The following is a 24972-nucleotide window of genomic DNA, read 5'->3' on the forward strand; positions in this document are numbered from 1 at the left end:
GGGGGGACCTGCGCCGGGGCGCAGCTGGCGCGCGCAGGGGCGGGGCGCGCCGTCGGGGCCCCCGCCCGCCGCGCCGGGGTCCAGGGCAGCCACGGCGGGGTCCGATCCCGGCCGCTGGCTACGATCTCACCCTGGACCGGCGCCACTTCGCCGGTCGGGGCCCTGGGCGGCCCCGGCTTTGAATGGGAACCGGGAGGAAGCGGCGCGGCTTGGAGTTGGAGGGTCGCGGGAGCGCTGGCGTCGGCGTTCAAGGCTCCTGTGGCCGCTGGGTCCGACGTGGGCTCGGGCCGTGTTTGCCGGCCACCTCCGTGCCCAGGGCTCGCCGACTTCGCGCGGCCGTGCCGCCCCCGGCACTTCCCCGTATTACACAGGTGGCTGCGGTGGGTGGCGGAGCGATACCACGGAAGGCGCAGCCGGTCCCCAGGGGAGACGAGGACAGTTTTCCGGGGACTCGTGATTCCCTCTCCCATCTCACGACTGAATGCGTAATCGGGTGTGCACGTCTGTGCGTTTTCCTGGTTATGTTTTGGAATCGCAAGGAGGTCATTACCCCCACAGCGGAAGAATTCCAGGGAGAGATGTGTCCCCTTAGGACCTGGGGGTTGGCGCCTGGATTGCGGTGGAGGCTGGGGAGGGCTCTTTCAGCACCCTGACCTTGAACTGGACTGAGAGAATATGGTGGGGTGAAGGGGGTGACGTGGCTCAAGGGAAACAGGTGGCCTTCTCAGTCAACTTAATTTGAATTTCAATTCCAGCGGTGTGACCCTGGACACGTTGAAGAACCTCTCTGAGTCTCATTTGCTTTCCCTTGATGCTGGAGCCACCCCAGCCTATGCTCCAGGCCCGTGTTGAGAATTGGGGCTTATGTGGCGAAGGGGTGCCCCCGCCAGTTCTTGACTCTCTCGTTAAGGGCCTGGCGTGATGCTTGGGCCATCATCTTTAGCTACAATTCTGTATGGAGGCCCTGTTAATTTAGGGGTTCACCCAGCGCCAGGCAGTTACCCTCTTAGAAAGGTGTGTACCAGCTCAGGGACCATGCTCACTGCGAGCTTCACTGATGCTGAAATTGCCTAAAGATGCTGCTGCCTCCCCCCACTGCCCACCCTCCCCATCGCTCGACCTTGCCCTTGTGAGGCAAAGGGGGGACCCCCGTGAATAATCCTTTTGCTGGGTGAAGTCAGTGGCAAATTGTCAGTGAGAAAACTTAAAAACACTTCTTAATTTAGAAAACAGTAAAAACACAAAAAGGAAAAGCTCATCCGTTATGTTACCACTTAATAAAAAGTCAAGTCGTTCCTTCTACCCTTTTCCACCCTTCTCTGGATTTATAAGTAGACAGACTTTAAAAAAGTAGTTATCTTATTCTTATTTGTTTGCAGCTCGTTTTTCATCTCTCTCTTGAATATTTCCAGATCTAATTGCTAATAAATCCTCATTCTTTCCAGTATCTACATACATGTCCTATTATTTATTGAAGGGGCTCCCCCCACCCCCATTGGGGAGCCATTTGAGTCGTTTCCTGAGTTTTTGTTCTCTTTTTCTGTTACAAATGATGCCTCCGTGAACATCTTGGTGCGTGTTTCTCTCTGCATGTACGTGGTTATTGGATCAAAGAATTTGCGTGCTTTACGTTTTAATAGATGCTCGCAGGTTGCCTTAAAAAGTTGAACCGATTCACACTCCTGCCTGCAGTGGCTGATGCTGCCGGACTCCTCCGGTGAAAATGTGTGTCCCCTGATGCAGCAGGTGGGGGTCGGTGCAGCAAGAACATCCCTCAAGCTGTCAAAGGGGCGTTTCCCTCTCAGGGATGCGACTGTGCTGAATTTAACTCAGAATTGTTTTGTGGGATTTTGTCTGAAATCCTTGACTGGCCTAATGTGTGCAGAGAGCACCGAAGAGAGGACAATTTCCCTGTTTCCTGGTTTTGGGTCCTGTATCCCAGAAGTTTATTTCGAAGAGAGGGACCTGAAAAGTAGAAATGGTAAAACCTCTTCTTGAACCCCAGCCACATTTGTATCAACACGAGTCCTTTTACAGAGTAACCCAGGGAGGCTGAGAAACAGGAACAAAGGGATTTCAAGCCCATTTCATTTTTTTTTTTTTTTGAAAGCAGAAGCAAAATGGAAATTGCCTGTGATGGTTAGTGCCCTCCCCTGGGGTCAAGGGCTCGGAGACCTTGCCTTAGTTGCAGAAGCATCACCTTGGGAAGCCTGAGCTGGGAGCTGGCTGGATTTTGGTGGTTGCCTCCAAGGATCTTGCGGCCAGGAGGATGTCTTTCCAGTTCTTGGCGAGAGGCAACAGGAGAGACTTGATGTTTATGGTTGAGCCGATCTACTGGGCTTCTGAGCTGGAAGTAACTGGAATCCTGGGGAGGTTGAGTCCGTGGCCCTCCACAGAGCCAGAGTCAGGAAGGACTGAGGGCCCTGGGGCCGCCCCGCTGGCTGCTTTAATCGGAGGTGGAGGACTTGTGGTTCCTGCTCGTGCCCTGCTGCGTGCTGGCCTTGAGACCTGGGAGTGGGGAACTCCAGAGGCGTGTGGCGGGGGGCTGCCAGCATGGTGAAGAGCTGCAGAGCTGGGACCTGGTTTAAAGCCTGGTTCTGCCACTTGCCAGCTGTGTGACCTTGGAAAGTCCTTTAAGCTCTCTTGAGAGGGGCGGGGGCTGCCCAATTAGTTACTTTCTGGCTAAATGCTGCCACGCGATTCTGAATTCCAGAAGGCAGGTGCCGAAGGAACGGGGGCATGGGACTCAGACCACGGTTCGGATCCTGGGGCTGCCACTTGTCTGCGTGACCTTGAGCACGTGATTTCAGCCCCGAGGACTTCGGTTTTCACCTCCAGTATTTCCCGCCGAGATAAATGAGATGAATCAGATACAGCAGGTGCTGAACTGGAGAGGGCCAGTCAACAGCAAGTTCAGCAGGGTGAGACTGGCCACGGGCACCTTGTGCATCTCTCTGACCTGGATTAGAGGGGGATGGGGGTGGGGTGGGGGGGGGCTCAGTTCAGGCAGAGTTTTTGGTGCACCCTATTGGTCCTACCACTGGATCTTTGCTTAAGCTTGTTGCTCTGACTAGAACCCTGTTCCTTCCTGCTTCATCTGTTTTAAAGATTGGATTCAGATGCCCTCTTCCCTTAGAAGCTTTCTTGGAACGCTCCAAGCTCCCAGCCTCACCTCAGACTAAGTTTGGGACCCCTTCCCACTGCCCCCTTGGCCCCCCCCCCCCATCTCTCTGCTGCTGCGTTTACCTCTTTACATTAGAATCATTGAGCTGACTCGTCTCTTTCCTAATGGGCAGAGAGCAGGTGTAATTCACGATTTTATCTCCAGCTGTCAGCACATGTGGGGAGGTGCCTTTGGCTCTGGGTGTGAGGTGGAGGGAGGAGGGGGCAAAGGGCAAGGCCTGGGCCTCTCCCCATCCCCCTGTATTTGCATAGTGGTTCCCAGCTCAGTGTCTGGCTTAGAGTTGACGCTGGATTAAGGCATTGACCAGCTGGCTGATTAGTATGATGGAGGCCTGGCTAGATGCTGGGGGCTGTGCATACACTGTAGCTTTTAGTCCATCCAGTGCCCCTTGAGGTGGTATTGTTATCCCCATTTGACAGATGAGGGAACCGAGGCCCCGATTGTGAGCAGCTTGGCAGGAGGCTGTGGGGAGGCAGAGTCAGAGTGGAGACCCAGACAGCCCTGGCTGAACACGTGCCCCTGCAGAGTAACAAGTGTGGGCTCCTAAAGGGATTGGAGGAAGCGGAGGAGATAAAGACACACAGAATAATTGCTAGCAGCAGTAACAATAGTTAAGTGTAGGAGCACTGACTGTGCATCAAGTTTTCAGGGCGTGAGATACTCTCTGCTTTAATCCTTACAAGAGCCTTTGGAGATTCTTATAATCTTTCTTCCCCTTTGCAAGTGTAGAAACGAGACCCAGGGGGCTTAAGTCACTTGGCGTAGGGTCTGCAGCTCACTAGCCTTCAGTCCACGTCCCCTCCGAGTGGCAGGCGGTGTGTCTTTGGATGTTTGGGAGGCAAAATTGGGGGGTGGGGTGCAGAGAGAGGGCTCAGGGAGCAAGTGCAGGGATGAGCAGAGGAGTAATGTCATTTCACTCTTGTTCTAGAAGCATTCTTTCAGCTCCTGGTCTGAGAGTTGACTGTAGGGGGCTGGGCAGAAGCAGGGGGACCGGTTAGAAGGTGATTAGAATCATCCAAATGTAAGATCCTAGGAGGAACCAGTGAAGGGACGAGACGGATTGCATTCTGGATTTGCTGAAGGATCGGATGTGGATGTGAGAGAGACCAGATGACGATGGCTCCAAGATTTTGGGCCCCAGCCCCTCTCTGATGAAGGTTGACCGCGCGTGGGAATAAGTGGCCATCTAGAGCACCTCCGGGACGCGGAGCCGCACGCTGGGGGCTTTGCTGGTGGTGTCGGATTTCAGGCTTCCTAATGGTCCTTACAGTTCCGTTTTAGAAAGGATGGAACTGAGGCTTGCCGAGGTCACACAGCCTGCCCACACGTCCGCAGGAACCCGTGCCGGGATTTGAGCTGGAGGCTGCTGGGCCCTGATGTTTTCTGTCCATTTGGCCCCATTTCTATGCAGAGGTCTCCAGGGACGTATTCACTTAGGAAGTAAAGGGATGCTTAGAAGTCTTTAGGCAGGATAGAAAAGGATGCTGGTGTTGAGGGTGGTGGGAGGTGGCTGTCTGGCTGCTTTGGTTATTCAAATCTTCTACAGCAGAGAAGTGTGTGTGGGGGTGGGGGGCATCACAGCCAGGCTGGGGCGATTTGGTTATTCAAAGCCGGGATAACGGTTGGGTCATTGAGGTGAGGGGGCTCCTCCCACACCGCCGCTTCCATTTAAACCTCTGTGTGTCCTGCCTGGGTTCTCTGAGTGGTCAGTGATTCCCTGCCCTTGGAACCTTCTAAAACTCATCCTGATGCGCATGAGACAGGATTTTGGCTCTTGAAATCCAACCCCTGTTAACTAAATCCCCTCTGTTAACTACAACCAATTCACTCCTTTATTCTGCCCTCCAGCCTCCTTGTTCCCTCACTGCTTCCTTCTCCCTGGAGTGGCCAACAATGAACACCATGGTCAACGTGAGTGCCCTTCCAGAATACGAGAAGAGTCAGATCAAGAGGGCCCTGGAGCTGGGCACAGTGATGACCGTGTTCAGCTTCCGCAAGTCCACGCCGGAGCGCAGGACCGTCCAGGTGATCATGGAGACGCGGCAGGTGGCCTGGAGCAAGACGGCCGACAAGATCGAGGGCTTCTGTGAGTACCAGCGGACGGGGACGGGGCGGTGCGGCCCCGCGCCGTCTCACCTTCCTGCCTTCCGCACTCACTCCATTGTTGTTGGTCTGATACCTTCTTCTCTTCTGAAAATGAAAAGCGTGGCCACTTTGTCTGGGTCTGTGATGGCATTTGGAGCAAGAGGGGCAGTTCAGCCAGAAAGCTGGTGAGGCGGCAGAGGTTCTCGGGGCCAACTGGGAAATGACATGCACACGGCTCCCCTGGGCTGGCAGGGGGTGCGCTCCTGGTCTGCCGGCATCAGGATTCGTCTGGTTCCCAGTGATGGTCAAGCTGTCTGCCCTCTGGAGGGCTACCTGGCCGGAGCTTGCAGAAAGTTAGAGCTTGGTAGCCAGATGCCTTTTGGTTTTACTGCAAACCGCAGAGCGAGAGGCCTCGCCTTCAGCTCCATGTGGACGCAGCGCGTCATTGAATGTTCTGTAGATTTCAGATGATGTTCTGGTCCTGGTGGGGGTCTCTTCTTTTCCCCACCCCACCTTAGATTGGGCAACTGGTTCTATTCCTAAAGTTTCTAAACTGTTTTTAGCAGAGTGAGGAGACTTAAGCAATTTTCAGTTGCAGAGACTTGCTTTAATTTGCATTTTTTTATTGACTGTTTTTTGATGGAAAAATTAAAATGTCCGCTTGGTGGAAAATCAAACAATTCATCACTAAATGTCTCTCTTCCCTAACCCCATCCCGTGCTCCAGAGACAAGCTCTTTTGTCTTCCACAACTGTTCTGTGCTTGTATGATGTGTGTACCGTGTTTTTTACACAAATGGGTACCTGCTGCAGACATTTCTGCGCCTTGATTTCTTTTTTGAATTTAATAATTATCTTGGAGGTGGTTTCTTATCAACACATGATTCTCCCTTGTTCTGTCACGGCCACAGAGTGTTCTAGCTGCAGCATCACAGGCTAAGCCCTGGAGGTGGACATTGGGGCTGTTTCCAGTTTTTTCTATTAGCTGCAGCAGCTATGCCTGCAGTTGTCTTTTTTTTTTTGGTAACAGCTTTATTGAGGTATAATTCACATACTGTATATTTCACCCATTTAAAAGGCACAATTCAGTGGCTTTTAGTATATTCACAGATATACGCAACCATCACCATAATCAATTTTAGAACATTTTTATCACCCCCAAAAGAACCCCTGTCCCCATTAGCCGTCATCCTAGATTCCCCATCCTCCTCCCCTTGCCTAAGCAACTGCTAATCCACTTTCTGTCTCTATAGAGTTCCCTGTTCTGGACATTTCCTATAAATGGAATCATATAATATGTGGCCTTTTGTGACTGGCTTCTTTCACTTAACATAACGTTGTCGAGGGTCACCCACGTTGTAGGGTGTCTCAGGACTTCCTTCCTTTATGTGGCCGAATAGTATTCCATCATATGGCTATTCCACAATTTGTTTATCCGTTGATTCACTGGTGGACGTTGGGTTGTTTCCACTTTTTGGCTATCATGAATAGTGCTGCTGTGAACATTCGTGTACAAGTTTCTGTGTGGACGTATGCTTTCATTTCTCTTGGGTATTTGCCTAGGAGTGGAATTGCTGGGTTATGTGGTAACTCTATGCTTTCATTTTAGGAGCTGCCAGACTATTTCCCAAGTGGCTGCCCCATTTTACATGCCCACCACCAGCACCAGCACACCCCACACCAGCAGTGTGCGAGGGTTACCCTTGCATTGTTCTTTTATGCACACATAGGGGTATATCTGAAGGAGAACTTCCTATAAGTGTTATTTCTGAGTTAAAGGGTATGGGGTGTTTTAAATTTCAAGGGCAATTTGGCAGCGCCCCACAAAAGCCCACGAGGTGTGAGGGGCCCTGTCGCCCACACTCTCTCCACACTGCCATGGAGTTCTGAACTTGGCCATTCATGGGAAGACTCTGGTAGCTTGGCAAAGTTCTTCATTTGGTTTCTCTTATTATGGGTGAGATTAAACAGCTTTCCAGAAGGTTTCTCCTGGCTTCGGAGCCAAGCAGGTCGCAGATGGCACAGAGCCACAAGCCCTGTTTTGAAAATGCCCGTGTGTGGAGACGGCCAACTTTCCCCCCAGTCTTGTTTGCGTTGGCCCGCTCGACCTCCCAGGTGGCCCAGAGACCTGCTGCAGCTGGGGCGGGGGTGGGGGCCTCAGGGGGCGGACGGCCGCTGATGGTAAATACAGGTGTGCCACACTGAGAGGGGTGGGGGGGTCCTTTCTCTTCTTGACCTGTGGGTCCCAAGCCTGGCTGACCATCAGGAACACCTGGAATTTTTTTAAAAGTACAGCCTACTGGAACCGTCTCCTGAAGCACATTCCGAGGGGCGCAAGACAGGATTCTGGCTCCTGAAATCCATGCCCTGCAGTTTTCCCCACTCAGTTAACAAAGCAGTTCTTCCTTCTCCCTGGAGAGGCTGAGGATGACTGTCAGTTGCTAGCTGGTTGGTATTTTATGAAGCTCCCCAGGTGGTCCTGGTGACTGGCTGGGTTTGGTTATCTACTCCTCTAGAGAAGATCCGTCCATCCTTCCATCCGCCCATATCTGGATGCCGACTCTGCCCGGTGCTGTGCTAGGTACTGAGATACCACAGGAGTTGAACTGGATTCTACTCCCAGGGAGCCGTCGTTGTGTCATTAGGTCTGAGCAGCGTGGGGCTTGTCCAGCATCATTGGATGAACTTTGCTGTGTGGCCGTGGGCAGGTTCCATCTGCTTTCTGAGCTCTAACTCTCTCGTCTGTAGAATGGGAATAGTACTGGTGTCCACCTCACAGGGTTGTGGTTGGGAAAGGATAAGCGGCTAAATACATCAGAGGGGTTCCACCTGGTGCCTCGCGTGGGGTACGCACTCAACCCGTGGAGCAGCTGCTATTACTTTTGCCGTTGTTGCTGCTAATGGGCCATGCCCGGCTTGTCCGGGGTGGCAAAGTCTCGCCTAGGCGTTTGGGCTCTTTCTGGAGGGCAGCAGGGGTCCACTGAAGGGTTTTCAGAAGGGGGTTGATGTGATTGGGTTTGGGGTTTTGAACTCGCTCTGGCCATCCTGTGTGAGGGGGCTGTGCTCGTGTGTTTGTAAAGCGACAGTGAAAGCCAGGTGTGGGGTAAAGAGTTTAGCAGTGGTGCTCGCCTGAGCACTGTGAGAGCGCAGGCCTCCGGGCCCAGGATGGGGACTCCCAGGGCCACGTTTCCAGCCTCTGTCGTGAGGGTGATTCCTGAGGGAACCCCCAGCTGTAGCGTTTCTTCAGGGGCCTAGTTAGCAGGAACCTGCAGGTTACTGTGAGGTCTAGAAGGGGCAGGCGAGCATGAAGGAGCACGGGCGTGCAGTTCTAGGGTACTTCGCAAGTGGCAGGTGACTTCTGGATGGGTGTCATAAACCTTGTGCAGGCCTGGGTGAGGGTAGACACGCATGGATCCCATTGTCTAAAGCAGTGAGTGGCTCTCATCCAGGGCTGTCTTCCCCCTTCCCCCAGGGGGATTTGGCAATGCCTGGAGATATTCTTAGTTGTCCTAACTGGGATGGGGGTGTGCTCCTGGCATCTAGTGGGTCAATGCCAGGGATGCTCCTAAACGTCTTACGAGGCACAGGACAGCCTGTACGACAAGTAATTATCCAGTGCACGATGCTAGTGGTACCAAGGTTGAGAAACCCTCGTCTAACATCACGTGTTGCTTTGCTTACAGCCATAGGATGTCGCTGGCTATAATAGGGTTTCTCTTTGGACCCTGTCGTGGTGGAGCTGTATCAAGTGGTCGGTCCATATTTGCCATCATATTGGGTGCTAGACTCTGTTGAGAGAGAGGAGGAAGGATGGAGTCCCTGACCTGGAAGGGAGACAGATCAGCAACCGGCCATCGCAGGATGGTGTGAGCAGTACCACAGTGAGGGTTCCGTGTGAGGAAGGAGGGCTCTCAGCCATCTGGGTGTGGGGAGGTGGTGAGGAATTGGGGGGGCCTCCTAGTGGAGGAGTTGCCTGGGTAGAGAGTTGAGGGAGGGGCTTGCCGGGTGGCCGGCTGGCTGGCCATCCCGAAGTGGGCTCAGCAGGTGCCATTGAATGTGAGCGAGCAGATTTGTGGGTCAGAGGTTTGGGCAGGGCTTGGCTGGGTGATTCTTCTACTCTGTGGCCTGGACTGAGGTCATTTGGTGGTACTCAACTGGTATGTCACCTGGTCTGGAAGGTTCCAGAATCTTCACTCCCACATCTGGTACCTTGATGGTGATGGCTGGAAGACTTGGTTCAACTGGAGCAGTTGACTGAGCACCTGCCCCCTGGCAGTCCCATGGTAGTTGGACTTCTTACATGGCACCTGGCATCCCCCTAGGGTGCGTGTTCCAAGAGTCCCAGGAAGTCACTTGTACCAGCTCAGTTCACCAAGGCCAGCTCAGGTTCAAGGTATGGAGAGCCTTCTCTGGGAGAGGGGGTGGCATGCACATCCAGGGTGGGAAGGAATTGATGGCGGCCACCTTGGAGCCAAGAGACCATGAGAACACCTGGACTTGGATCCAGACTCGTGGTTCAGATCTCAGCTCTACCACCTACAGGGTGCGCGATCCGAGGCAAGTTATTTGACCTCTCTGTGCCTCATTTCCCTATCTGTCAAATGAAATAATAATAGTTCTTACCTTATTGGGTGAGAATCAAATGGATTTTATTTCATGTACTTTTTCATAGGCGGGAAATATTGCATAATTGAAACATAATACAGTAAGAGAAAAAAGAAAAAAGGTGATGGGCGGGAGTCACATGGGCTGACTTCGAATGGAGGAGACTGGATCTTCAGCTAGCCACTCACTTCCTGGCCCTCCGTCTCCCGCTTGCTTTCCAGGGGTGATGGATAAGGTGGTGCCCGGGATTCCTTCCCCCACTGGCCTCCTTGAGAGCCTCCGAATGTAGGCAGGGAGCTCGTGGAACTGCTGGGAAGTGCTGCCTGTGTGGTTTTTCTCTTCTTCCGGGGCCCCAGCTGAGCAGTCTCCAGGTGGAAAGGAGCCCACTCAGGGGGCCTTTCTGAGTTGACCCCTCGGGGTCTCGGGACTGTCTTGTCCACCTGGGAGGCTTGGAATGTGGTGCCACCTGTTTGGGGAGTTGGATAGGGCTGGAGCGGCGAGCACCTGCCTTTGAGGCTTTGAACTGTGTCCATTTCCACTGAATAAGCTTTTATCCTGAAGTTTTCACTTTCGCTTACACATGTTTTCCCCATCTGCTTATTTTTGGCAAGTTGTGGCTGCCCATGAATGAGGGATTCTCAAAAATAGGAGCTGTTCTGTTTCCTGGTATTAGGTTCTTAGCTTGTCTGCCTGATGATGATGATGATGATGATGAGAGCCGCTCCATGTGTACTAGTCCCAGTGTAAGCCCATCACCTATAACAGCTCATTAAGTCCTCACAGTGACCCTGTGAAGCAGGAATCATCCCCACTTTATTTATGAGGAAACCGAGTCCCAGGGAGGCTAGGTGGCATGCCCAAGGCCACACGGCCAGCAAGGGACAGAACTATAATTTGTGCTCAGTCTGTCTGCCTTTGGAGTCTCCTATCTTCTTCCTACTCTGTGTTGCTTTCTCCTCCTCTGTGATCTCAGAGATGTTTCAGTTCTGTGTGTGATAGAGAAGCACCCTGGTTGGAACCCAAGAACAACAGCATCGTTTAGGCTTTCTTTGCTACAAGAGGGAAATGCACCTCTTCCTTATGCGTGCAGAGGACACGCTCGGCCGGGTGCCGAGATGCCAAGAAGAAGGAGCCTCTAGAGATGGCTGGTTAGTGGGGGAGACCGACGTGCCAGGAGGAGACCGCACGGTGTGGACAAGTGGTGAGAGAGCCAGGAGCAGTGAAAGGAGGTTGTGCTGTGTCTCAGCCCCGTCTGTATAGCTGGATCTCAGGAAACCATCCTTGCGCTTCTTATCCATTAAAAATGAATATTTTTGGAAATTGTTATTTTATCAAAATGTTTTCTAAACAATGGAGAAGTAGATATTTTTTCACTGGCATTTTCCATCTAAGAAGAAATCCCTTGTCTGAAAGTGGTCCCCAAGCTCTTTCAGTCAAGCATCCCGTGAGAAATAAGATTCAGCCAGTGTCCCCAACGTCTGTAAACTTATTTAATTTTTGGTTATAGACGTGCAGTTATGTATTACAATAGCACAGACTTTGCAGCCCGGTTTCAGATCCCAGCCCTTCCACCTAAATGGGATGTGACCTTGGACCAGTCATGTCACCTCTTTGTGCCTCTATTTCCACATCTGTAAAATGGGAATAATTAAAGAGCCTGCCTGATCAGGTTGTTGTGAGGATTAAGTGAAGTAATGTATGTAAACTGCTGTCAACAGAGCTGGGCGCAGAGGAGGCAGGCGCTCAACGTTAGCCGCTCTTGTCATCATCGTTGTCATTATCATCAAATGGAAATGGCGTTGTAGAAAGGATGAGATAAATATTAGAATTTCCACTTATATAATGATTTTCCTTCCTGCACCCAGTGGATTGTCCTGCTCCCCGTCTGGGGTACCGGTTCTCCACATTGGAGCCTGCTGGTGTGAAAAATGGAGCTGACATTTTTATTCTTGACATTGACACAGGCCTGCTTGTATGTTGGACAGTGGAGGAGTTGGTTTCTGTGGTTATTCAAGGGTTGTTTTCTGACCTGGATGCAATCACTTGATGTTCTTAGCGTTTGTTCCTTTGTTGATTTAGCAGATATTCAAAGAGGACTTGGCGTGTGTCAGGTATTATGCTTGTCACTGGAGATAAAGTGAATAGGACAGAGGAGATCCCTAGAGGAGTGTACGGTCTCATAGGAAATACAGAAAAAGCCAAACTAGTCATTTAATCATTTTCGATTGTGGTGGATGCAGGAAGGAAAGTAACAGAGCACTGGGACAGAGTAACAGTGAAGAGCACTATTTTAGGAGGGCAGGCCTTGGGGAAGCCTTAATGTGGAGGTGACCTTTTGAGCTGAGACTTGAAGGGCGAGAAGGAGGGAGCCATGGGAAGCTGTTGGGGAAGAGCATTCCAGGCAGAGGGTACAGCAGTGAAGCTTCCATGTTAGTCAGGGTATGCTAGCTGCAGTGACAAGTGATTTCTTGATATGATACAAGTTTCTCACTCAAGTCTATGATCCAGTGGGATTTGGGAGTGGGGCTCTGCTGTCTGAGGGCACCACCATCCCCTAAGGCATCTGAGGCCACCTCAGGATCCTTTGTGTGCAGCCAGCACTTGGGGGAAGAGGAAGAGTGAAGGACAGCTTGGGAGGATTTTACGGGCCAGGCCTGAAGCCAGTGTGCCTCTTCCTCCCACCTTCCATTGACCAGAACCATGCACATGATTAACTGCAAAGGATGCTGGGAGACGTGGCCTAGCTGTGCTCCGGGAAGAGAGGGAAATAGGTTTGGTGGGCTCTTCTGTGGCCCCTAATTTTGGAGGATGCAGAGGTGGCTGTTGGCACCCCACTGATGGCTGGAGAATAGAATGATTGTAGGGATTTGTGGGGGTCCTGTAAGAATTTAGGAAAATGAACAGCCTCCCATGGGAAAGGGAGGTGGCAGCACTGAGGACTCTCCCATCCTGTCTGTGACAAGCACCACTGGTGGTGACATCTCTCCATAGACAGGTGTTGTCAGCCCTCTTAGGTGTCCTCTTGGCTGTGGCTAGACCCTCCCCAGCAAAGCCCCTCTCCACCTTGACTCTGTGCAGCCCCATCAGAAGGTTTTGGTTCTCCAGGCTCCAAAGAGAGGCCTCTGATCGGCCGGCTCTTTTGGACCCAGTGCACGGGGACTGGCTGTTTTGGCGCCAGTGTCCTCTCTGGTCACCTTGGGTGTGAGGGGCAGTTTAGGTGGGTCTCCTGTTGGGGAACGTAGCCTGGCTTCTTCGGGGCTTATGGGCAGAGGTGGGTCCCTGTTATGGGTGGTATTGTGTCTCCCTCCCTGATTCATGTGGCGAAGCCTTAAAAGAAGAGGACACACACACACACACACACACACACACACACACGCGGAGAGAAGGCCGTGCGATGATGGAGGCAGAGATTGCAGTGATGCATCTCCAAGCTAAGAAACACCAAGGCTTGCCGGCCATCACCAGCAGCTAGGAGCGAGGCAGGACAGACCCTCCCTGCCAGCTCTCAGAGGGAACCAGCCCTGCCAGCACCTTGATCCCAGACTTCTGGCGGCCAGAACTCTGAGACCATAAACTTCTGCTGTTTGAGTCACCCAGTTTGTGTTTTTTTGTCGTGGCGGCCCTAACAAATGAGTATACTCCCCTTTACAAGGGGCTTGAGGGACACTGGGGGCGAGCACAGCAGTTGATGTGTCCATTTGGCTGCAGATATTATAGACAAGTTGGAGTTTGTCGTAAAGGAATTGAAGGGCCCTTGCTGTATTCCGGTGTCATCTCTTTTCCTAGCTACAGTGGTCTTGGCCTGGGACGGGGCCTTAGAGGGGGTCTAGGATCCTGGTTGAACGTGGGGACTGAGGAGCCAGCCTGCTTGGGTTTGAATCTTGACTCTATCACTTGTTAGCTGTGTGACCTTGGGCAAGAGACTTACCTCTCTGTGCCTCTGTGTCCTCTTCAATGGGAAGAATGATAGTACCTACCTTATAGGGTCACTAGGAGGATCAGATGAGCTCCTGGAGGTAAATCACCAAGAAAGGCGTCTGGGACAAGCATCTCTCCCCTGCAGTAGTGGCGAGCCCTGGGATGCAGGGGTACCCCACTTCGTGTAATTAGAGGCTCCTGAAAAATTGGTGCAAGTCAGCTCTCTCAGGGGTGTCTACCTAGGGGAGGGAGCTGATAAGAGGCATCCCTTGGTGAATCCTTTTGGAAAGAGAATCATCCCTATCGCCCACCCCCGGTCTGCCTTAGATAATAAATGTACATTTTCGCCTATCAGGCCAGCAAAGTCATGCTGTCTTGTTTTGTCTTGCAAGAGATTTAAATGCTGTGCAGTTTGACGTTGAAGCCAGAAATCCTAGTGTCGACTTTGCCTGCCCTCTGGCAATGCCTGCCCTCAGAGTGAGGCCTCCCAGCTCACCAGGGAGGAATCCCCGGCACCTGGCCTGTGCCTGGCTCACAGCGGGTGCCTCACAGACACGCAGATAGGTCAGCAGATGAGAAAGGACCTGGATGCCCCCTCAGCCTCTGCCTGCCTCCTTCTCCCCGGAGATGGCAGTATCTGGGGTGGACACAGGGCATCTCCATGACAACTTCCCTTTTAACCATATACCGTGGTTCCGGTCTTGGCCCTGTGCTTACTGCCCGTGTGGCCCTGGGCAATCCACTTAGCCTCCTTGTGCTTCAGTTTTCTCGTCTGTGGGGTGGGGTGATGGCAGAGCTGCCCCATAGGATGGGTGTGACGATTACTTTTGTGAATGCCATGTAACGTGCATGCTGTGCACTTGACAGAGTCTGCCTCATGCCCGTCCTGCCCTGATGGCTTGTCAGTGCCTGTGTCTGCGTGCGCCTGGAGGCCTCGGTGTAGCCCACCCGTGTGCAGGCGGCTGCCTCCTGCTCTTCTGCGGCTCAGGGCAGGGGTCCTATTGGGGTTAAGGTCCCTTGGATTTGAGCCTGGTGTAGGCAGGCAGCTCAGCTCCTCGCCTTTCTCCTTCTGCGAGGCTGGGGCAGCCTGGAGTTGGGGGAGTAGCTGTGTCAGCAGGGCAGTGGTGAAGTTTTATAAACAGAATCGGTAAAGATGCCAGGTTAGAGCAAAGGGGGCCTTTTCCATGCTCCCAGCACAGTTGGGAAGAAGCTGTAAGGTGCTGCTCTCATCTTACACAGTCCTGCTGGTGGCCGGGGGTGGGAGTGGGTTTTGCGGGGGTGAAGTGTCTGTGTGTGTGAAGAAGGATTCTGTTCTGAGAAAGAAAAACATGGGCATTTACTAATTTGTAGAACGGAGACTAGCAAAGTCACAATGAGCGCAGCATGGTAGAGAGAACGCAGGAGGAGGAGAAGACCCTGCGGGGCTCACAGGCGGAGGCGCCAGCCTCAGGACCAGCGGTCCCGCTGGCTTCCTCTGGCTTCATCTTTCCTCTCGGTTGGATTTCACCCGGTGTCGCCTCCCCACCAGGCCCAGCCGCTGCAGGCCATCCTGGCCCATGCCAACCTCTGCTAGTGGGAACAGCTCCCCGTGCTGCCCTGGGGCCTGGCTGGAGGAGGACCTGTGTCCTCGGGAGGCAAGAAGGGCCCAAGCTGGGCTGGCCGAGGGCAAACGTCAGGCCGGTTTCCTGTTTAAGACCGCTCTGGGCCGGTCTCCTCTGACCTTGTTTTATTTCCCCTAATTGAAACAACTCTGACTTTGTTCTCCTTGAAGAAGTAACATGTATTCATTAGTAGCAACATTTTAACTACAACTGGATGAGCATAACAACCCCTTCTCCTCACACCCAGAGCAGGGCGTGTTAAAACTTGGTGCTCGCCCTGCCAGATCTTTTTCTTTTTTTTGCAAGATGTAAATACACTTTTACAAAATGCAGTCCTTTCATAATACTCTGTAGTAATTTGCCTTTTTTATTTTGTGCTACGTTGTGACATCTTCTTCTATTTTAAATGTTGAGCTTGGTGTAAGGACTACAACAGACCGTGTATCCTCAAGAGCATGTCCTCTAGGGTCCGGCTGCCTGGGTTCAGATCTTGGCTCTGCCACTTGCAATGTTTGTGAGCATGGACGGGTGATTTAGCTTCTCATCGTCCCCATCTGTAAAATGGGATGCTAGAAGTGCCTTCCTCGCTGGGTTCTCATGAGGATTAGGCGACTAATTATGTAGCACACTTAGGGCTAGTGCCTCATGAGTATCCCAAAGCCCTCGGGAGGGGTTACCTGCGGCTGCTGCTATGATGACGACGATGATTTCTGTACACTCTGTGGTAGGCAGAATAAAGCCCCCGCAAATGTTCACATCCTTATTCCCAGATCCTGTGACTGCGTTATCCTATATGGCAAAAGGCTCTTTGCAGGTGTGATTAAGTTAAGGATCTTGAGATGGGGAGGTTATTCTGGATTATCTGGGTGGGCCCAGTGTCATCCCAGTATCCTTGTAAGTGAAAGAGGAACGGACGAGGGTGGGAGTCAGAGAAGGAGACGTGATGATAAGAAGCAGAGGTCTGAGTGATGAGATCAGCGGCTTTGAAGGTGGACAAGGGGGCACGAGCCAAGGGATGCAGGCCACCTTCAGAGGCTGGGAGAAGCAAGGAGACGGGTTCTTCCCTGGACCCCCAGGAGGAAGGGAGCCTTGCCGCCACCTTGATTTTAGCCCAGTGAGACCAACATTGGACTTCTGACGTCCAGAACTTAAGATCATAAATTTGTGTTGTCTTAAGGCACTGAGTCTGGTAATTTGTTATAGGAAATACAGGAAATGAATACACCTTTCTAACCAACTTAGACAAATCATAATATTTGCTTTAGATCTGTTTTGTTTGTTCTTAAGAAATAAAATATTATAAATATAGTCCTTATGTATACCCCTCCCTAGAGAAACCAGTATCACGATTTGATAATTATCATTCCTATATGTATTTTTCACATTTGTTTCAAAAATTTTAATCTATAATTAATATATAATGTAATGTTTGTGAGGTATGCATGTTAGTCTCGGTAGCTTTAACTGCCCTTAGTGGTCTTACTCAGCTAGTTCACCTTGATAGATTTACCTGTCCTTTTTTTTTTTTTTTTTTTTTTTGGTGAGGAAGATTGTTGTTGAGCTAACATCTGTGCCAATCTTCCTCTATTTTGTATGTGGGATGCTGGCTTGATGAGCAGTGTGTAGGTCCATGCCAAGTATCTAAACCTGCGAACCCCTGACCACCGAAGCAGTGTGTGTGAACTTAACCGCTACACCGCTGGGCTGGCCCTTCCCTGAGCTTTTAATTATGGACATTTAGGTTGTTTCCAATTATGAAAATCTTTCCATTCTAAGCATATGGCTTCCCTTTTGTTTTAAGTGGCTGTCGTTTTCCATCTTGTTTTTTAATTTTTATTTATTTGTTTGCCAGTCTCCTATTTTCAGACATCATGTAGTTTATTATTTTGCTCTTCAAACAGTGATCCTGGGAGCATTTTTATAGCTGACTCTTAGGCATGTCCCTGGCCATTTCACAGGATAAATTTCTAAAAGAATTTCTGGGAGGAAGGAAAGGCTGTGTCCTGGGCTCTGGGCACAGCGTTCAGTTGTCCCCAGGAAAGCTGTGCCGACTCGTGTGCCCTCCTACCACTCTTGCTGGCATCTGGATGTCTGTCAGCTTTTACGTCTCCTGCAGATATGGAATTCATCCACAAAGGGAGGGTCTTGTGAGTGTCACATGTGCTCCTTCTCCTGGTTTGGCGTTAATTCTGTCCCAGGCTGTGAAACCAGCAGCTCAGTTCTGCTGTTGGCTAAAGGCTGTGGATCTCGCCATGGCATCAACATGCCCACGTGGGGTGGCGCCCGAACTGTGGGCCAAGGCTGCTGATGTGCTCTCATGTAATCCACACACCAACCCCGTGAAGTTGATACTTTCCTAATCTTCTCGATGAGAATTTGACGTTGAGGGAAGTCTAGTAATTTCCAAAGTTGACCACTGGGACTTAGTTCCAGTTGTTTGATTGCTCAGCTCATTTATTTCTTAGAAGAACAGGCCGTCTTCTGGGGTATGAGTTGGGTGTCATTTTCCTTTCTTGAGAATGAGGCTTTGCATGACCTCCCATTTTAAAGTTGGTTCCAAAGATGTCTGGCTGTGCAGAGTTGCCGACCAGAATTAGGTCTGGAATGAAAAGCCTGGACTCTAGTTCCTTGAGGCAAGTGGTGCCTTGTTCATCTCTGTCCTTCTAGCTTCTGGCACCAGGTGCTCCCATTAGGTGCCTAATAAATGCGTGCTGTTGATTGAATAACTACCGCCATGAGCTGCCACTTTTTTTTTGAGGAGGAATCCACTTTCTCTCTCTATAGATTTGCCTTTTCTGGACATTTCCTATAAATGGATTCATACAACATGTAGCCTTTTGCATCTGACTTCTTTCATTTAACATAGTGTTGTCAAGGTTCGTCCATGTTGGAGCGTGTCAGCACTTCACTCCTTGTAATGACCGAGTAATAGTCCATGGTATGAATAGACCACATTTTGTTCACTCATTCATCAGTTGATGGACATTTGGGTTGTTTCCTGTTTGTGGCTCCCGTGAATAATGCTGCTGTGAATGCTCATGTAGAGGTTTTTGTGTGAATATATTTTCATTCTCTTGGATATATGCCAAAGAGTGGAATTGCTAGGTCACATGTAACTCATTGACCTAATTGTTTCAGGAACTGCCAGGCTGTTTTCCCAAGTGGCTGCACCATTTTACATTCTCTTCTGCAGTAAACGAGAGTTCCAATTTCTCTACATCCTCACCAGCACTTGTTATTGTCAGTCTTTTTGAGGATAGCCGTCTTAGTAAGAGTGAAGTCATGTCTCATGTGGTTCTGTTATGCATTTCCCTGATGGCTCACTGTTCTATTTTAGATAGAACTCATTGGATGCTTGTTAGTTGATGCATTGTTTTCCTGTAAACACTTGCTTTCTGTGGGCGGTGTCCTTATGTTCACTTTCCTGGTGCCTGGCATTGCCATCTGGGTCCTTACTATGGGGGGAACTGAGTGAAGAAGCTCTGAAAAAGTCAGCACGGAGAACATGGCCATAGACACTGATCAATAGGGCTGTGATTCCTGGCTCAAGTCTAGAACCATAAATTTTAACCATTACTTCTGCTTTTGCAGGACAAAAGGACCATTGTTTGAAGGTGGTAGCCCCTTTTAGTTTCCTTAGTAAATATTCAGTTTCACCCGGATGCTGTGGGTGAGGTGAGGCACAGATTTTTCCATCATTTCAGGGTTTAATGCCTTGGCGAAGCTGTCCATACTTAGTGAATCTTTTCACAGAGGCCTGGAAATGCCTCCTCGCTTCCTAACTGCCCTCTTGGGCCCCTCTGCCTGCTGTTAGGCTCCCAGCCGCCCCCTAAGGGAGACTGCAGGAAATGGAATTGGGGGGTGCCGCTGGCACCAGGAAGAGGAACGTTCTTGAAGGTGTAGTAATTATTGCATTTATTGAGCATGTGCCATGATTCGTTGTTGAGCTGGGCACTACAAGCACAGATGTATCCATGTGAAGGTGTGTATAGATATTCGTGTATAGTCTCTGGTCATCACAGTCAGCCCTTTTACTGGTGAGTTAAGTGAGCTTGGGTGACTTGCTCAAGGTTACCAGACTTTTTAGAGGAACTGCATCAGGCCAGCTTTCCCCAATCACCACGTGCTATAAAAACTTTAGGTTAAGAGGTTGAAAAGACAAGCCACAGACTGGGAGAAAATGTTTGCAAAACACCGGGCTAATACAGAACTTGTATCCAAAATATACAAAGAACTCTTAAAACGCAACAATAAGGAAATAAACAATCCAGTTAAAAAGTGGGCAAAAGATCTGAACACACACTGTACTCCGTCTTCCCCATTCCACCCACACCGCCCACCTATCCATCTCCCACTCCATTCTGCTGTAGCCAAACTGGGCTACTTCTAGGCCAGTGCTGTCTGAAAGAAATATGTGAGCCACCAATGCCAGCCACATGTATATGTATAGTTTTAAATTTTCTAGTCACTGTATTAAAAAAGGTAAAAAGAAAAAAAAAAGAGGTGAAATTCATTTTAATAATTTTTTTTCTTTTGCTGAGGAAGAGTTACCCTGAGCTAACACCTGTTGCCAATCTTCCTCTTTTTACTTGAAGAAGATTCACCCTAAGCTAACATCTATGCCAGTCTTCTTCTATTTTACATGTGGGTCGCTGCCACAGCACAGCTGCTGACAAAGGATGTAGGTCTGCGCCTGGGAAGAGAACCCAGGCCGCGGAAGTGGAGCACGCCAAACTTAACCACGAGGCCATGGGGCCTGCCCCCAATTTTGATAATTTTGTGTAACTCAGTTTATCCAAAGTATTATTATTTCAACATGTACACAATGTAATTATTAGTGAGGTTTTACATTCTTGTTTTTGGTCCGAGACTTCAAAATCCAGTGCCTATTTGATACCTACAGACCATCTCTCAATGTGGACCAGTTCAATTTGGCCACATCTGGCCAGTAGCTACTGTATTGGACAGCACAGTTCTAGAATATTAGCTCCTTCCTCTTTTCGAGTTACCCACTTCCTTTGTTATCTCCGTCTTCTGCCTTCTTCCCCAAGCAGCAAATGTGTTCTGCGTGTGGCAGCTGCTGTCATGATCACGGTGGTGAATCTGTGTCCCCACTTCATGAGGTCAGGTGGCTTTCTTTTCCCACAGAGACTGAAAATGTGGAATCGTGCATGTCTGCTGGCTTTGCAGTTTGCCTGGCCGTCTGTCCTAGATTTAGGTATGACACCTGATCACTGGGCCTGAGCGTCCGGTTCCAGCTCTGCTTCTGCACATTGCCTGGTGGTCCCCATAGAACCTTCTCCTGGGGGTGGCCTGCATCCCAAGTGGCACCGATCATCTTGCAGACTGGGGAGCGTGTGTGCGTGTGCATGCAGGTGTGCCTTTCTTCTCCTGCTGCTGATTGCCCAGTCTTTTCTCTCACCTCTGTCCTGATTCTACAGAGTGTGTCTGATGGCCCGTTACCACTGCCCAGGGCACAAGTCGGGATCTTTTTGGCTGGTGGAGTCATAAACCAGCTTAAGCAAAAAGGAGAATTTATTGGAACCTGTGGCCGAGAAGAATGCTCTGTAACTCATGGGATCCAAGGAGCCAGGGCCCTGGGGAGCAGAAACAGGAACTGCCTCTCTCGGTCTCTGTTCATCGTTTTGCCGGCCTTTGCATTCCGTCCTTGTTCTCTCGCAGACAGACCTCGTCTACAGAGCAGATCGTGTGACCATGAGCAGCCCCAGCCCAGCAGCCCTGAGAGAGCATCCACAGTTGGTCCTCATTATTCCTGGATTCTATAGTTCCAAATTCGCCTACTCAATAAAATTTATTTGTAACCCTTAAACCAAATCTCGTGGCACTTTTGCAGTCATTTGTGGACATGCATAGAGACAGAGATGCGTGATATATTAAATAAGGTATCTTTAAACAGAAACATGCATGAAATGAGGTCACATATTGATTGGCTGGTGAAAATGTCGTGACCAGAGGCTGGTAGGACCCTAGCCCTGTGTTGCTCTCAGGAGCAGTGGTTCAACTTTTGCTAATTCGGTGTTCATGGTGACTTTATAGATTATAACTTCCCTGAAGGATGACAATTGGCTGTGCATGTCAAGTCAGGAGTAAGACTGGGTCTGCTTTCGTCAGAGGCCCACCGCTTGGACCAATGATGTGAATACTAGAAGAACGAGGTCTGCAGAGGCCAGAGGACGGGTGGGAGAGCATGCACCTGGCTTCTCCTCTAGGCATGAGAGAGAAAGAGACTCTTGCCACCAAAGCCACCCATGGGAAGCCTCATGATGAAACTTGTGGCCCAAGATCCTGCTTTCCAGAACTTTCCCCCTGCTCTTCCTACAGTCCCAGGAGATACCAGACCTCAGGTGTGAGAGGGAAGAAGATCTGTTTCTTTAGAATTAGCCTCTTCTATTGCATGGTAGTGAAAGCTTTTTGGGAACTGCTGCGTTGGAAGTGTGAGGTCGGGAGAACACGTCCTGGAGTGTAGCTCTTGAAGACCCGTCAAAGATGGCGGTCACTAACTGGTCATCTCCTTGCTTCCATTCATCATTGCTTCATTCATTCCTCCCATTATTCATTTATTTAATAACTACTTATTGGTCATCTAAGGGCAAAGAAGTGTTGCGTTCTGATCGAAACAGACATGGTCTTGAATTTCATGGACTTTATTGTCTGGAGGGTTGGCAAACGTTGGTCGAACGTTCACGTGAATGCATTTATAATAAAAACGAGATAAGTTCTGTCGCTCTCTGGGAGGGACCATGGGAGGTTTTGTACCTGATGGGACCCCAGGAAACAGCAGCCAGAATGATCTCACAGTGGTCTTTCTGGTCCTGTAGGCAGCGCTTTGTGGCCCAAGGCCACATCTCAGCTGTGCCCCAGAGGGTCGTGGGTGTGCACTTCCTGGGGTGACTGTGGCTGGTTGATGGGCTGTGGAAGTCACGGGACATGACATCTAAGAGCAGTGTTGGGCTTGACCCCTGCTTCTGCCACTCTGTGTGGTCTGTAAGTGGGGGAGCGAGGGTTTCTGCCTGTGGGTTGGTGTGCACACTAGAAGCCTGTATGTGAAGCCTGTCTCTCAGGCCTTAATTGAGTGCTTTTGTTTGCAGAATCATCAGTAGGGGGTGGCTTGGGTTACCCCGCGTCCAGGACTCGCCGAGGGAAAGGCCTTTCCTCGTGTCAGGCTCCTGAGAAGGCAGTTCGGCCCCCAGGCCTGGAAGCCAGTTTGAGGATGGTGTTTCAATGATCTATTGCTGTATAAGAAACCGTATCAAAACACAGGACCTAAAACAATTCTGTGCGCCAGGAATTTGGGCAGGCCCCGCCGGGAGTGGTCCTGTCCCGCTTGGTGTTGGTTGGAATCCCTTACTGGGCGGTATTCAGCTCATGGCTGGGCTGGGGGTCCCAAGAAGGCTCTCCTTCCTCGTCTACCTGCTCTGGCTCCTTCCTGCACTCAGTCTCTCTGTCTCTGTCTGTCTGTCTGTCTCCCTCCCTCCCAGTGACTAGCTTGAACATCCTCACAGCACGGTGGTCTCATAGTAGTTGGACTTTTTACATGGTCGCTGGCTTCCGAGAGAGAGAGAGAAAGAGAGAGTGAGAGAGAGAGGAAGCTGGAGACCATCTTAAGGCTTAGGGTTGCAACCGGTACAGGGTCACTTCTGCCACATTCTCTTGGGCAAAGCAAGTCTCAAGGCCAGCCCAGACGCAGGAGGAGAGAAATAGATTCCACCTCTTAATGGGACAAGTGGCAAAGAATTTGTGGCACAGAATTAGTCCCCCAGAGATAGAGACTGTGGTGGCCAGGGCCAACTCTCCTTGGATGTGTCCAGATGTCTAGAAGGCAGCTCTGGTAGGTGGCTCTTAAGAGGGCCCCCTCCCTGTAGGAGAGAGTGGGAGGTAGGGGTGGGGAACCCGGGCTGTTTGTTGTGCCAGACTCTTGTGGCTGGAGTATAAATGTCTTAAAACGTAGTGGGAGGGGCGGGGTCAGGATCCAGGGATGGAATGTCTTTTTGCTGTTCATTGCACTGTGCTCTCAGTGGGGATAAAGTCTCTTGAGGGCACCCACCTGTTTTAGCTGAGATGAGGGGCAGGCATATAGTCTTTTGTTAGAATGTTTAGGAGTGGAGGCCCGACCTGGGGGGTCATCAGGGTAGGGTGTAGCAGGGGTCAGACGGAAAGACATGCAGTGGGAGGTGAAGCACAGGGAGACTGGAGGGCAAAGATCCAGGCTCCGGTTCTGGCCCCACTGCTCCCTTCCTGTGTGACCATGGGCAGTTGACCTAACCTCTCTGAACCTCAGTTTCTTTGCTATGCAATGGGAATCATAATGGCCACACCCCATAGAGTTGGGGTACAGGTCAAATGAGCTTGTACACACCAGGTTTATAGCCCAGGGTTTGGCCCAGAGTAAGTGCTCAATAGATGTCAGCTGCGAAGGAGAATGCCAACATGTCGTCACTTTTGTTATTGCCGTGACTGCTGGTTTCAGAGGTGGTTCCAACCTGACAAATCTTCCAGCACGAAACCTTCCAGTTGCTGAGGTTAATGTTTAAGCGTTTCTTTTTTCTCAGTTATGAGAGGAATGAGCGGTCATTGTCCACAGTTTGGGAACTCAGAAGGCTTGAAATAAACCACCTGCTGCAATGAGCGTTAATGCTGAGAGGGTGGTTGTGTGAAGGGAGGCGGTTCTATTACACGGAAGGCTTTCTGCACAGTGCGGGGGAGCGGTCCTTCAGCTGGAGGGTCTCAGCTCTCCCGGGTGGGCCCAGGCTAGGGTGTGGGTCTCCCAGCCGTCACCAACGGGTCGTGGCCTCGGCAGCTTCGGGACCACACAGGACAGCAAGATGCTTCTGCTTGGCCCAGCCTTGGGGACCCCAGGGTCAGAAGATACAGTCCCAGGGGGCCCTGTCCCTCCAGGAGGAGGCCTTGGGGGGGCTGTGAGACCACTCTCTACAACTTCCTAGTTTGTGCTTTAGAACTGCCATGGTCCAGGGCTCTTTTCCCCTCTGCCTGTCCCCTGCCTGGGTTCTGTGGACTCCTGTCACTCGGAAGGTCTCCTGGCCCTCTCGAAGGCCAGGGGCTCACGAGCCATCCAGAGCACAGGCGCTCTCCGGCAGCGCGGGGCCTGAGCTCCAGAGGACCCAGCCTTCTTGCGGGACCCAGTTTTGTTGCCTGATGTTGCTCCAGCCCCCGAGCAGGCGGCTCCTTCAGTCATCTTGCTCTTCTTGGTGGAAGCCTTTGTAGGTCTTCAATGCCTATTATTTAGCGCCCTTCAAGTTAGTCTTCAGATAATGATTAGGCGTTATCCAGTTTGGGGCCATCTGTCAAGTCTGAGAAGGGGACCTTGTCCCTTGTTGGAAATGATTCCTTACTCCTGGGTCGATGGGGTTCTAGAACCAAGAGCGTGCTTGCGTTGTTACCTGTGTGGGAAGGACTCGGATGCCCAGGGCCACGTCCCGCTTCTGCCTCTTTCTCCCCGGGCTCTGGGTCTTCTCTGAGCCGGGTTTCTCTGTTCCTGTGCCTGTTGCATAACCACCCGTTTAGGGCCTAGGAGGTGACAGGCCCTACGTCTGTTGGATGC

General features: G+C 50.9%; 1 protein-coding gene across 1 annotated transcript in view; it reads left to right on the forward strand.

Moving 5' to 3' along the window:
* The first annotated feature begins 2413 nt into the window (after nt 1–2413).
* The window catches only part of PLCG2 (phospholipase C gamma 2), a 144504-nt gene continuing 121945 nt past the window's right edge, over nt 2414–24972 (forward strand). Inside the window, exons 1-2 of the mRNA XM_046682466.1 lie at nt 2414–2921; nt 5033–5270. Of these exons, the coding sequence (XP_046538422.1) occupies nt 2862–2921; nt 5033–5270 (298 nt within the window). The 5' untranslated portion in view covers nt 2414–2861. The remainder of the gene's footprint in view (nt 2922–5032; nt 5271–24972) is intronic.

Source organism: Equus quagga, chromosome 13 (genome assembly GCF_021613505.1).
Source record: "Equus quagga isolate Etosha38 chromosome 13, UCLA_HA_Equagga_1.0, whole genome shotgun sequence".
NCBI lineage: Eukaryota > Metazoa > Chordata > Mammalia > Perissodactyla > Equidae > Equus > Equus quagga.